Genomic DNA, 14,321 nt, shown 5'->3' with positions numbered 1-14,321 from the left:
AGGTCTTGCACTTTGGAAAAAAGAATAGAGGCATGGACTATTTTCTAAACGGTGACAAAATTCATAATGCTGAAGTGCAAAGGGACTTAGGAGTCCTAGTCCAGGATTCTCTAAAGCTAAACTTGCAGGTTGAGTCCGTAATTAAGAAAGCAAATGCAATGTTGTCATTTATCTCAAGAGGCTTGGAATATAAAAGCAGGGATGTACTTCTGAAGCTTTATAAAGCATTAGTTAGGCCCCATTTAGAATACTGTGAGCAATTTTGGGCCCCACACCTCAGGAAGGACATACTGGCACTGGAGCGGGTCCAGCGGAGATTCACACGGATGATCCCAGGAATGGTAGGCCTAACATACGATGAACGTCTGAGGATCCTGGGATTATATTCATTGGAGTTTAGGAGGTTGAGGGGAGATCTAATAGAAACTTACAAGATAATGACTGGCTTAGATAGGGTGGACGTAGGGAAGTTGTTTCCATTAGCAGGGGAGACTAGGACCCGGGGGCACAGCCTTAGAACAAAAGGGAGTCACTTTAGAACAGAGATGAGGAGAAGTTTCTTCAGCCAGAGAGTGGTGGGTCTGTGGAATTCATTGCCACAGAGGGCGGTGGAGGTCGGGACGTTGAGTGTCTTTAAGACGGAAGTTGATAAATTCTTGATTTTTCGAGGAATTAAGGGCTATGGAGAGAGAGCGCGGGTAAATGGAGTTGAAATCAGCCATGATTGAATGGTGGAGTGGACTCGATGGGCCGAATGGCCTTACTTCCGCTCCTATGTCTTTTTAAAAATATATATATTTATTAAAGTTTTTTAACACAATTTTTCTCCCTTACAAACAATAACCCCCACCCCCCCATAACAAAATAACAAGAAATCGCACAGAGCAAGATATATACATGGCAAAATGATATGTTTACATAGCTTTGTACACTGGCTCTCTCCCGCACGTGCCAGTTTCCCCAACCCTTCGTGTTATCTCTTGCTCATCCACCCTCTCAGGCAATCCCCCATTCTCCCCCCCCTCCCCACTCATCCCCCCCACCCAGGTTGCTGCTGCTGCTGTCGACCTTCCCCTAACGCTCCGCGAGATAGTCTAGGAACGGTTGCCACCGCCTGTAGAACCCCTGCGCAGACCCTCTCAAGGCAAACTTAATCCTCTCCAGCTTTATGAACCCAGCCATGTTGTTTATCCAGGCCTCCACGCTGGGGGGCTTCGCCTCCTTCCACATTAGCAAGATCCGTCGCCGGGCTACTCGGGACGCAAAGGCCAGAATGCCGGCCTCTTTCGCCTCCTGCACTCCCGGCTCGTCCACTACTCCAAATATTGCTAGCCTCCAGCTTGGCTTGACCCGGACTTTCACCACCTGAGATATTGCTCCCGCCACTCCTCTCCAGAACCCCTCCAGTGCCGGGCATGACCAAAACATATGGACATGGTTCGCCGGGCACCCTGAGCACCTTCCACATTTGTCCTCTACCCCAAAGAACCTACTCAACCTCGCCCCCGTCAAGTGCGCTCTGTGAACCACCTTAAATTGTATCAGGCTGAGCCTGGCACACGAGGAGGAGGAGTTAACCCTACCCAGGGCATCAGCCCACAGACCTTCCTCAATCTCCTCCCCCAGCTCCTCCTCCCATTTACCCTTCAGCTCTTCTACCAACGCTTCCCCCTCTTCTTATTTCTCCTGGTGTATTGCCGGCACCTTGCCCTCCCCGACCCATACACCCGAGATCACCCTGTCTTGAATTTCTTGTGCCGGGAGCAACGGGAATTCCCTCACCTGTCGCCTCACAAACGCCCTCACCTGCATATATCTAAAGGCATTCCCCGGGGGTATCTCGAACTTCTCCTCCAGTGCCCCTAGGCTCGCAAACGTCCCGTCAATGAACAGGTCCCCCATTCTTCTAATCCCCGCCCGATGCCAGCTCTGGAACCCCCCGTCCATCTTACCCGATACAAACCGGAGGTTACCCCTGATCGGGGACCACACCGAGGCTCCCATTGCACCCCTGTGCCGTCTCCACTGGCCCCAGATCCTTAGCGTTGCCACCACCACCGGGCTCGTGGCGTACCTTGTCGGCGAGAGCGGCAGCGGTGCCGTCACCAATGCCCCCAGGCTCGTTCCTTTACAGGACGCCATCTCCATCCTCTTCCATGCCGCCCCCTCTCCGTCCATCACCCACTTGCGGATCATCGCCACATTTGCTGCCCAGTAGTAGCTCCCTAGGTTTGGCAGCGCCAACCCTCCTCGGTCCCTACTTCGTTCCAGGAACCCTCTCCTTACCCTCGGGGTCCTATTTGCCCACACAAACCCCATTATACTCCTACCTACTCTCTTGAAAAAGGCCTTGGTGATCACGATGGGAAGGCACTGAAACACAAACAGAAACCTCGGAAGGACCACCATTTTGACCGACTGCACTCTACCCGCCAGCGAGAGCGGTAACATGTCCCATCTTTTGAAGTCCTCCTCCATTTGCTCCACCAACCTCGTCAGATTCAGTTTATGTAGGGTCCCCCAACTCCTGGCTATCTGGATCCCCAGGTACCGAAAGCTCCCCTCCGCCCTCCTCAGCGGTAGGTCCCCTATCCCTCTTTCTTGGTCCCCTGCCTGTAATACAAAGAGCTCACTCTTCCCTACATTGAGCTTATAGCCCGAAAACTCCCCAAACTCCCTTAGAGTCTGCATGACCTCCACCATCCCCTCCATTGGATCCGCCACGTACAGCAACAGGTCATCCGCAGATAGCGACACCCGATGCTCTTATCCCCCTCGGACCACCCCCCTCCATTTATTAGACTCCCTCAATGACATAGTCAAGGGTTCGATCGCCAATGCAAACAACAGGGGGGACAGGGGGCACCCCTGCCTTGTTCCTCGGTACAGCCGAAAGTGCTCCGACCTCCGCCGGTTCGTCACTACACTCGCCACCGGGGCTCTGTAAAGGAGCTTAACCCAGCTGATAAACCCTCCCCCGAACCCAAACCTATGCAGCACCTCCCAGAGGTACTCCCACTCTACTCGGTCAAAGGCCTTCTCCGCGTCCATAGCTGCCACTATCTCCGCCTCTCCCTCCTCCAATGGCATCATTATCACGTTTAAGAGCCGCCGCACATGTGTTTAATTGCCTGCCCTTTACGAATCCCGTCTGGCCCTCATGGATCATCCCCGGGACACAGTCCTCAATCCTCGTGGCCAGTACTTTTGCCAGCAACTTAGCATCCACATTGAGGAGCGAGATCGGCCTGTACGATCCACATTGCAGTGGGTTCTTGTCCCGCTTTAGGATCAAAGAAATTGTCGCTTCCGACATTGTCGGGGGCAGGGTCCCCTCCTCTCTTGCCTCACTAAAGGTCCTCACTAGTAGCGGAGCCAACAGGTCTACGTACTTCCTGTAGAACACCACCGGGAACCCGTCAGGTCCCGGGGCCTTCCCCGCCTGCATACTCCCCAAACCCTTACTCAGCTCCTCCAACCCAATTGGTGCCCCCAAACCAGCCACCTCTTGCTCCTCCACCCTCGGGAATCTCAGTTGGTCTAGGGATCGTCTCATCCCCTCTTCCCCCGCTGGGGGCTGGGATCTGTACAGCTCTTCATAGAAGGCCTTAAGTACCTCGTTTATTTTCGTCGCACTCCGAACCGTGGCTCCCCTTCCTTCTTTGACTCCCCCCATTTCCCTCGCTGCCATCCTCTTACGGAGCTGGTGTGCCAGCATCCGACTAGCCTTTTCCCCATACTCGTAGGTCGCCCCCTGCGCTTCCTCCACTGTGCCTCCACCTTCCCTGTGGTCAACAGGTCAAACTCCGTCTGGAGCCGTCGTCTTTCCCCAAGTAATCTTTCCTCCAGGGCCTCTGCGTATCTCCTGTCCACTCTCAAAATCTCCCCCACTAACCTCTCCCTTTCCATGCCCTCTGTCTTCTCCCTATGAGCCCTGATGGAGATTAGCTCTCCCCTTCAACGCCTCCCATACCACCCCCACCCGCACCTCCCCGTTGTCGTTGGCCACCAAGTACCTTTCGATGCACCCCCTCACCTTCCCACACACCACCTCATCTGCCAGCAGTCCCACATCCAGCCGCCACAGCGGGCGTTGGTCCCTCTCCTCTCCCAGGTCCAGTTCCACCCAGTGCGGGGCGTGGTCCGAAACGGCTATGGCTGAATACTCCGTCCCCTCCACCCTCGGGATGAGCGCTCTGCCCAGAACAAAAAAATCTATCCGGGAGTAGGCTTTGTGCACATGGGAGAAAAAAGAAAATTCCCTGGCCTGCAGCCTTGCAAACCGCCATGGGTCCACTCTCCCCATCTGGTCCATAAACCCCCTAAGCACCTTGGCCGCCGCCGGCCTCTTTCCAGTCCTTGATCTGGAGCAGTCCAGTGCTGGATCCAACACTGTATTGAAGTCCCCTCCCATTATCAGGTCTCCTATCTCCAGGTCCGGAATGCGCCCCAACATGCGCTTCATGAATCCAGCATCATCCCAGTTCAGGGCGTATACATTTACCAACACCACCCACGTCCCTTGCAACCTACCGCTCACCATCACATATCGCCCTCCATTATCTACTACGATAGTCTTGGCCTCAAATGACACCCGCTTTCCCACCAATATTGCCACCCCTCTATTGTTCGCGTCCAGTCCCGAGTGGAATACCTGTCCTCCCCATCCCTTTCTTAACCTGACCTGGTCCGCCACCTTCAGGTGTGTCTCTTGGAGCATGACCACATCTGCCTTCAGTCCCTTTAAGTGCGCGAACACTCGAGCCTTCTTCACCGGCCCATTCAGCCCCTCACGTTCCACGTTATCAGCCGGACTGGAGGGGCTCTCCCCCCCCCCCCCCTCCCCCTCCCCCCCTCCCCCTCCCCCCCTCCCCCTCCCCCTCCCCCTCCCCCCCCTCCCCCCCCTCCCCCTCCCCCTCCCCCCCTCCCCTCCCCCTCCCCCCCCTCCCCTCCCCCTCCCCCTCCCCCCCCTCCCCCCCCCACCCCCCCTCCCCCTCCCCCCCCTCCCCCTCTCTCCCCCCCCCCCCCCCCACTTCCCCCCCGCCGACTAGCCATCTCCTTTTCTGGGCCAGTCCCATGTCCACGCCTCCCTCACCCTCCAGTCCCCCAGCCGGGGGATCCCCGTCCCGACCACCTCTTCTGTGTCCCATTCCCTTTCGGCCAGTGCAGCAGCAACCCTTTCCCGCTTCCCCCCCTCCCCTCCGCTAGACTCCTGTCGAGCTTTTTTGCTCCCCCATATCGCTCCCGTAAGTCAGCTGACACCTGCTGACCCCGGCTTCCCCCGCCGTCCCATTGACCTCCCCGTGTGGGAGTCTCCCAATCAATATGCGTTCCTTCGTTCCCCTTCCCGCCTTTCTTCCCGCACGCGGGAAAAACCCTGCGCTTTCCAAAGCCCGCCCCGCCCCCTCTAGCGCAGCTCCTGTCGCGGCCTTGTCTCTCTCCCCCAGCCATGTAACATTTCCTGCACGTGATTGACCCCCTATATACAACAACCATCACACATCAAACCTCAAACATCCCCCCACCCTCACAAACCCTCAGTTAGAGTCCAACTTTTTGGTTTGTATGAAGGTCCACGCCTCTTCAGGCGTTTCAAAATAAGAGTGTTGGTCCTTGTATGTGACCCACAGTCGCGCTGGCTGCAGCATTCCCAATTTCACTCCTTTCCGATGCAACACCGCTTTGGCACGGTTGAAACCCGCTCTCCGCTTTGCAACCTCCGTGCTCCAGTCCGGGTATATTCGGATCTCTGCATTGTCCCACTTACTGCTCCGCTCCTTCTTGGCCCATTTCAGGACCCTCTCTCTGTCCGTGAACCGGTGAAATCTCACCACCATCGCCCTTGGCGGCTCATTTGCCTTGGGCTTCCTCGCCAGCACCCGGTGTGCCCCGTCCAGCTCCAGCACCTCGAAGGGGCCTCCACGCCCATCATCGCCCCGAGCATTGTGCTCGCGTATGCCCCGGCATCGGCCCCCTCCACTCCTTCAGGGAGACCCAGGATCCGCAGGTTCTTTCTCCTCGACCTGTTCTCCAGGTCTTCGAGTCTTCCCGCCCACCTCGTGTGTAGCGCCTCGTGCTCCTCCACTCTCACCGCCAGGCCCAAGATCTCGTCCTCAATCTCACTGACTCTTTCCTGTACCTCCTGGATCTTTACCTCGTGGGCCTTCTGGGTCATCCCTCGTCCTTCAATTGCCGACAGCATAGGTGCCAGCATCTCCTTGCGCAGCTCCTCGAAGCAGCGCTTGATGAATTCCTGCAGCTCCGGCCCGCATTCCGCTTTGTCCCCGGCCGCCGCCATTTTGCTTTTTTTCCCTTGCTTCTCCCGCTGCTCCAATGTCGCTTTTTTGGCCGTTGCATTTCTGGTCCGGTCCATAAAAGTTGGAGGGGGACCTCTCTCTTCCCTTCCCCACGGTTTGTCTTCGAAAAAATTCCGTTGGGGCTGCTCTAACGAGCCCGAATGTCCGTAATAGCGGGAGCTGCCAAATCGTGCGGCTTAGCTCCGCATAGCCGCAACCGGAAGTCCCCCGCTCCTATGTCTTATGGTCTTATATTTGCTCATCCCCATTCTCCTGCCTTCTCCCCATAACCCCTGATCCCCTTATTAATCAAGAACCTATCTGTCTCTGTCTTAAAAACACTTCAATGTACTAATCAAGACACCGATAGTTAATCCCATGCAAGTCAATGAATCCCTTAACCTTTTCTACAATCCTTTCGTCTATTAATCGCAAAAGAACATAGAAATAAACACCACCCAACGTATCTGCTTTTACCACCTTATGCGTGTTGAGACTGCACTTCACACATGAAAATATATGACCATTATATAGACTGTTCTCATGACACTCACTGATAGAGAAGAGTATTAAATAGCTTTGGGGCAACATACAAGCTTGATTAACTTCAATGTGCTTACAACCAATTTAATTGTTTGCTGGTATATTTTCATAATTTTAAAAGGGTCATATATCTTAATTATTGACTGGTTTTCAGAATTAGTCTTTCACAATAGGTGAGATCACTGAAAATCAAGCTGTGAAGCTGAAATGAAAGCTAGGGGCATTTTTCCAAAACTAATATTAATCGTAAACTTAAAGCAATGGATCTCCATGTGCTCTGAGATGCCTCAAAGTACAGAGTAAGGTCTAACAAATAAGCGCGTTTCCTTCTTTGCTGGAAATTACTAACATTTTTTTCAAAATTCGTTGATAGATACAGTGTGCACATTCTTTAGTTTGATACGTTACAAAATTACAATTTTTAAAGCTTGCGTGGTTTTAAATCTTACATAGTTTTGAAGGAATTCATAGGAGTATAGAATGCTACAGCACAGGAGGCAGCTCTGATTACCTATGCTTCAGGCTACATCACCAAGGTAGCCATTGCAGGGTAAATGTTTTCTGGTCTCAGCCTGGATGATTGACAATTTTATTGCCCTTAGTGAAATTACACATTTTCAACATAGTGGAAAGTAATAAATGAATGACTTTGTAAAGCTTACATATCCTATTGTCACTATAGGATTCATTGGATCTATAGTATATACTGTCAGAATGGGCATGGAAGTGTCATATGCGTGGCAAAGGGGGCAATAGGGGTTGTTTTGGGTGGCATAACGTGACATGGGTGAGCATGAGGAGGACCCTTTGAACACTCCTCATGCAAATTATGGTTTATGACTCCGAAGGATCGTGAACCATGACTCTTTAAAAACCTGGCACGACTCCATGACAAATGCAGTGGAGCAGGCATGCTTAGCCCTGCAATGGAGCCAGCCAGATAAGGACTGCCGGGTACGTGCTTTTGATCCACACCTTTCAAAGGCACTCCCAGCATTGGGACTGTACTGGTAGATTGCATGTCTGTCTTTTGAAGAAATCTTCCACTTTGAGGTGTTACTGGGTTGTTAATGGCGCGCTAAATTCATAATTGCTAGCGAACAACCTCTCTAACCTAAAAAAAACTCATGTTTTAAAAATGATTGTTTGGGTGGCATAACGTGAATGATTAGCATCACCTCCTTTCTTTTGTACTCTATGCCTCTTTTTATTAGTCAAGGATCCCCATGTGCCACTTTAAAATCCTTCACAACTTATCCTGAAACCTTCAAACAATGTTATGGTTTTGTTAGATTAACTAACTTCCTCACAACGAAAAGAGCTACTAGTGTATTGCTAATCAACCTTTAGACCAATGTATTTCAATTTTTCATTACTAATATTTACACTGCATCCCCATAGGGGTTTTTTGTGCAATGGTTGAAAATTCAGAGAAGACAGGCAGAAGTGGCCAGCAAATCCAAAATGATTTCTGACAGTATTTACATGCTCATTAGCAAAGGATCTTGCAAGAGACTTTTCAATGTGTTGTGGGTTTCCTGTTCAAAACTACTTTTGTAAAATGTCCTTGGGTTTCGTTCATGTCCTAACAGCAACATATCGAAAGTGGGCTTCTCATTATAAAGTTTAGTTGGTGACTGTTCATGCTCAACAACATGAGAATGTCACCTCCTGCCACTTTGTCGGTCGCGTATCAGCCACAAATATTCCTAACTCTGGTACTGCATTGGTCAGAGGCAGAGATGCCAATTAGCAGTAACTATCAAAAGGGACTTCATGTTTTTCAATAATATATAGCTGGCTGTTTTGGGGGATTTTCTAAAGGCAGAATTTTCAGGGCGGTGAACGCTCAATTGAGCTATGATTGGCAGTGGGCGAGACTGTCGTCTGCTCTTGGAAGGAAGACCTGCCTTGGAGAGTTGTTGGCCAATCTGATTGGCCAACAGCTCTCCAACCCGTCCAGGCACAGTGCTGCAATGGCCAGAAGAGGTACTGCGCCACTCTGCCTAGAATTAAATCCCAGGACTGCTCTTAAAGTAAGGAGGGCACGAGATGATTACGTAGAATCTACAGCACAGAAAGACCCCATTCGGCCTAAATGGTCCATGCCATTACTAACCCTAACCCTAATGACTTAAACAGCCCTGATTTCTCTTCTCACTACCTATCCGTAAACAGAAAGCTGTTTTTAATTTCTGTTTTTCCCCTTCTATAAGTGGTAGCGTATTTCCCCAAACTTCAGTTTGGCATGATCCAAACCTAATTAATAATCCTACAGCAAACCCGAGGTGAGGAAAATAGAAGGGTTGGTTTATTGTACTTACATGGGAAAGGGGTTTCACAACATCCGCCCCTTTTGCACTCAGGCAATAAAAGAGGGATAAGGGAAGGAAAGGGGTACAGGGCAAGACCACAATTAAAATAAGAGTCAGGAGTCCAAAGTCCAGAGTCAAATGTCCAATGGTGTATTCCTTCAGAGGTTAGCAGGCTGATGTAGCAAAGTGGTCCATCTTTCCAGAAGTGAGGGCTTCTACAATGGGACAGGGCACGTAGAGATGAATTAGTTGTGAAGGCACAAACACAGAAGTTCTAATATTCCAGGAGTACGCAATGTAGATTAGGGCCAGACAATTTCTCTAGACAGAGCTCTTGCTGCTGAGACCTGCTCAATGGTGAAATGGGAGACTGCCTGGGTTTAGTCCCATATGGCAATATTACAGGTTCTAGCAGCTTGGGGGGGGGTGGTAATGTGGCATGCTTCCCACCACTTCTCCTGGCTGTTGGATAAAGGATTTAGGTCTGGACTCTTGAGGTTTTTCAATTGAGGAGCCAGGGTCCCTTTTATCTTTCGCAAAATTACCAGCTGGGACTTTATGCTCCCATTCGCGTCAGGTGGGTTTGGCGACAGGAGCGGAAAATATTGTGAGAAGTCCAAAGTCGACTCTTACATTGGCGTGAAAGCTTGCCGTGATCATCTCCTACCCAGTCAACGTTGGGGATCTCGTAATAAAACATTTGCATCTCGTTATCGGGCTCATACACCGTAATCATAACCGCCATCACCAAAAAATCCAGCAACGGCAGCATGCTGTCTTAAAGGCACAATCATGACTGGCTTCAAAAGGCCTGCATTTGGTGATCAGACTTCCTAGGGGAGCTTGGAGGGGAGCACAGCACCCTGGGAGTGGTTCCACACATTCAGAGGGTGGATTCAGGGATGCCAGGATCTGACATGGGGCTGATCAGGCTTAATCCAGGGGTACCGGGGTAACACTTGAGGAAGGCTGGGGTAACACTGGAAGGGAACTGGGGGATTAGACTGCTGGTGCCAGGGGTTAGGCTCTAGTGTACCAAGGGGGAAGACTGTCAAGTGTGGAAAGCAATGTTCCTTAGGATGCCTTCTGCTGCTGGGCCACGACTTCCTAAAGGGCTTCACAGAGGAAAGAGAAGTCTAGCGGTGGGGTGGATGAAGAGTCATCACAGACTGACAGCTCCATTCAAATCTGGTTGGGGGGGGGGGCTTCTGGGGTGGCATGTTGACTCAGGTCAGGCTAATGGAAAAACATGTCAGTGATCGGTACCCCATTGCAGGTGAGACTGTTCAGCTGTAACTCAATTGATATGTAGTCTAACTAGTCACGCGATTATGCCCACTCGAGCATCACTTATGTGTGCCACTAATTGTTGGTCAGCATTTAATCCTTGGCACACTAACTTTCAACATCTCTGACTGCCATGGTGTGCCTGTTGGGCAAGCTACTATATCCCCTTGGAGAGTTGGCAATGGCACACTGCCCAAGGAGAGCGTCCTAATCCTTGGTTGTGTGCTGAGATATCTATTGAAAGTGCCCCCCATAGACCAGGTTGAGTGCAAGGCCTTGGAGTGAAACTTTGGACAATGCCTGCACCAAGATGAGTGCTCAGGATGCAGTGGATTGACCAAAGCTGTGGTCACTTGGTCATGTGGTGTGGGGCAAGAGTGGTGTGGGGTCTTGCCAAAGCAGAATACAAACTAAGGATTGGGCATCAATGTGGTGGTCAGGACATGAGTCAGTGGGCCGAGAGGCAGCTTCAGATGATGAATGGGCAAAGGATGATCCTTAGCAGACAAATGCTAATTGTCAAGTTTCTGTCTTTGATACTGTAGTGAGGAGAACGTATGAAACATGGAGCCTGGTGATCTCACAGTCATTAGTCTTGCTCATAGGCAGGAGAGACGAGGGAGGTGTCAGCGGAGGCACCTGGCACACCAAAGGCAGGAGCAGAACAATGAAGGGGAAGAGGGGACAGGACCTGCTCTCCATGCAGAGGTTGAATCCCAGACAGCCATCGCTTAGAGGTGCCTCGTTAGACCCAGGGTGTACAGACAGCGCCGAACATATCTGCAGATGTCCGAGAACCAGTATCATTGAAGACTACGCCTGTCTAAGAAATTGGTGGTCACATCTGCCATCTTCTGTAGGATCTGGCGCCACAGGATTTGGAAAACAACCACTGCCAGTGTTGCTGAAAGTTAAAGCGGCGCTCAATCATATAATTCTTGACTGTCCAAGATACTGCTTGTGGCTTCTTTGAGAAATATGCAATCAACAGTAAGTACCAAGGAACAAAGTTAGCGAGCAATTCCTCCCCTATGAGTACAACACACATGTAACACTGAGACGGACAGTAAAACTAACATGGGCCAATGACACAATCCTCGCTGCACCTTTCACTGCTAATCCAAGTCAAGAAACTGGATGTGGTAGAGAATTGCTGAGTTCCTACAACCTCAATATTTGGACAATATTCAGGCAATACATTTTTTTTCTTTATTGTAAATTATATTTAACACCCAACCGAGAAATTAGAAATTTTCCTCACTGTGTGGCAGAAAGTTAGTGGTAAGAGTTGGTGGTGAAGAGAAATGCGAAAAGCATTAAACTTATAAAGAGTAAAGGATATGAAGATTTTCATACATCCGTTCATGACAGCCGAAGCGGTTATTTCTTGACATAGAATGTGCAGCCCAGAAACAGGTCAGTGGGCATGGAACAAAACAAAGTACTAATTGTTCACAGGATTGCTCTCTGAAAAACACTTGGAAGATAAGGCGAAACGTACTTACTTGTAAATATAGTATTCAGCCTGTTCAACCTCTTCTCTTGAAGAAATGTTGTCGATAAACTACAGAAATAAAACAATGTGCAGAATTATTTATATCTGGCTATAAAATCCGCAATTGTAACTGTGTCACCTCAGCATGTAATGCAATACAAAGGACACATGGAGATAGCCATTTAGATCACACTTACTAATAATTCCACCAACTAAAGCTGTCATTTTTTATTGCTGTTAATGCTGCTGTCCAACAGATAAAGAAAATTTGAGGTAAATCAAAACTCTTGCACAAAGCAATCGTAGCCTTGTTGTAGACGTTTGAAGCTATGTGACTATAAGAATAACACAGAAAATAAATGGCAAAGCAATAAAATCACTTGACATGCTCCTTTACAACGAAATCAAGCGAAATAAACCCAAGGGGGAGAAAAATTATTCTTCAAAGAAAATCTTCTGCAGGATTGAAAATGTAGACCCTGTTTACGTGCATCAGTTGCTACTTTATTAAGCTTCTTCTTTATTTCATTTATGCCTGAAGCAAGAAGCCAAACTGGCTCTCTTGAGCGATGGCAATTTATCTGCAATGGGCTATATCAAGAGGAAATAAAAGGATTGCATTCAATATTTGTGGTGTCATATGTATGGTAATCGGTAGAGTTTTGAGAAACGTCAATATAACATTATACCACATAGCCAATAACATAGACTTAATTCATATTATCTATTGCTTTGAAAAGTGTGTAAAACCCGGAGATATTTAAATTACTTAATTCAAACTACTAATTCTTAAAGTAACAATTTTGAATTAATAGGGGTAGACAGCGAGGCCTGACTTTCTGTGAGCCTACTAACTGACAGGAGTCAGGTGGGTGGGCACTTTTCCTCGCCTTGAGGTAGCTCTCCAACCCAGGACTCATTATCATACCAGAGGCAGCTCTTTAGTTTCCGTGTGGGAGTCGGGGGAAGAAAATGTACAGCTGTAGGCCTCTGGATGTGCTGCTAAAGAGGTGGCCTCTCATATCATGTTTTATTTTTAAAAAGACAGTCAATCTCCCTCCCTTTTACTTGATGGGATCCATGCCTAGTTCTATCTAAACAAGATTCCATTATTAAATCACTGACCCTGGCAACAAGTAAGAAATTGCTATTGAGATAAAGAGCCAAAGAAAGGAAGATTAAAGGAGATTGGCCCACTTTATTTCTTCCCTTCTCTCATTAATGACTGCTGAAGGGTTTTCCAATATTGTGGACAATTTTTGGAAAGAAGTTTAGATGTGAACCAGAGCATTAATTTGTTGTGATCTATTGGATCCTGGCTGAGAAAGGGAATATTTGGAAGTATGGGGTTGGAATTCTTATGTCCTCCAACTAATACAGTGTCAAGCTTTATAATATTTTAGCAAATAAACACAATTGAATTTGGTTCTCGCCTCACTGTCCTCAGTAATTTAGTGTGCACCTTTGGAGTTTCCCCTATTTTTCCTTCAAAGTCACAAACAATGTTTATTTCAGTACAAATCTGTCATCGTGTCGATACATTCAGAACTCAGAAACTTGAGGAAAATATTGCATTGGAGATAGAAGAGTAAGGCTATTTTAAACAAACTTACATTTTTGGACCCCAAAACAAAATCTTTCAAATGCATACATCCAGTGGAATTATAGAACATACAGTGCAGAAGGAGGCCATTCGGCCCATCAAGTCTGCACCATCCCACTTAAGCCCTCACTTCCACCCTATCCCCATAACCCAATAACCCCTCCTAACCTTTTTGGACACGAAGGGCAATTTACCCTAACCTGCACATCTTTGGATTGTGGGAGGAAACCGGAGCACCCGGAGGAAACCCACGCAGACACGGGCAGAACGTGCAGACTCTGCACAGACAGTGACCCAGTGGGAAATCGAACCTGGGACCCTGGCGCTGTGAAGCCATAGTGCTACCGTGCTGCCCAAATTATAGGGGTAAGTAATTTTGTTGGATAGTTGTAAATCTATACATCATAGATATTATATATGAGTATTAATAATACATGGCGCATGCCTGTAATAGCCTTACCCGTGCTATGGTTAATGAGCTGACAGGAAGTTTCTTCTCATATGTTATGTCCATTAGTGCAGCTAATTCCGCTGATTGAAAGAAGCAGAATCATGTTTAATTTTTTATAAATTATAGATACACATACACACATCAAAATAGTAATGAACCATTCTTGTGGATGATAACTGATGTGTGTTAGCCTTTTGTTCCATCGCGCAACCATTTTACAGCGCTATCTCAGCTACTATATTTGAACGAGATTACTCGAATTTAAATTATTATTTTAAAAAAATTTGAGTACCCAATTCATTTTTTCCAATTAAGGGTCAATTTAGCATGT

At 48.6% G+C, this 14,321-nt stretch overlaps 1 protein-coding gene across 2 annotated transcripts in view; it reads right to left on the bottom strand.

Annotated features, from left to right (window-relative positions):
- mrps27 (mitochondrial ribosomal protein S27) overlaps positions 1-14,321 on the bottom strand; it is a 188,583-nt gene that overhangs the window by 110,606 nt on the left and 63,656 nt on the right. The window contains exons 1-2 of one of the 2 annotated variants that reach the window (XM_072516144.1): positions 14,000-14,076; positions 11,947-12,005 (exon numbers count right to left, since the gene is read on the bottom strand). The exons of the other annotated variant lie outside the window; for it this stretch is intronic. Coding sequence (XP_072372245.1) covers positions 11,947-12,005; positions 14,000-14,053 — 113 coding nt within the window. The 5' untranslated portion in view covers positions 14,054-14,076. Of the gene's footprint in view, positions 1-11,946; positions 12,006-13,999; positions 14,077-14,321 lie in introns of those variants that run through there. 2 annotated transcript variants of the gene reach the window in all.

The sequence above is a fragment of the Scyliorhinus torazame genome, chromosome 9 (genome assembly GCF_047496885.1).
Source record: "Scyliorhinus torazame isolate Kashiwa2021f chromosome 9, sScyTor2.1, whole genome shotgun sequence".
Taxonomy (NCBI): Eukaryota; Metazoa; Chordata; class Chondrichthyes; order Carcharhiniformes; family Scyliorhinidae; genus Scyliorhinus; species Scyliorhinus torazame.
Note: the sequence above shows the minus strand (reverse complement) of the source record. Positions and strands in the feature narration are given on the sequence as shown.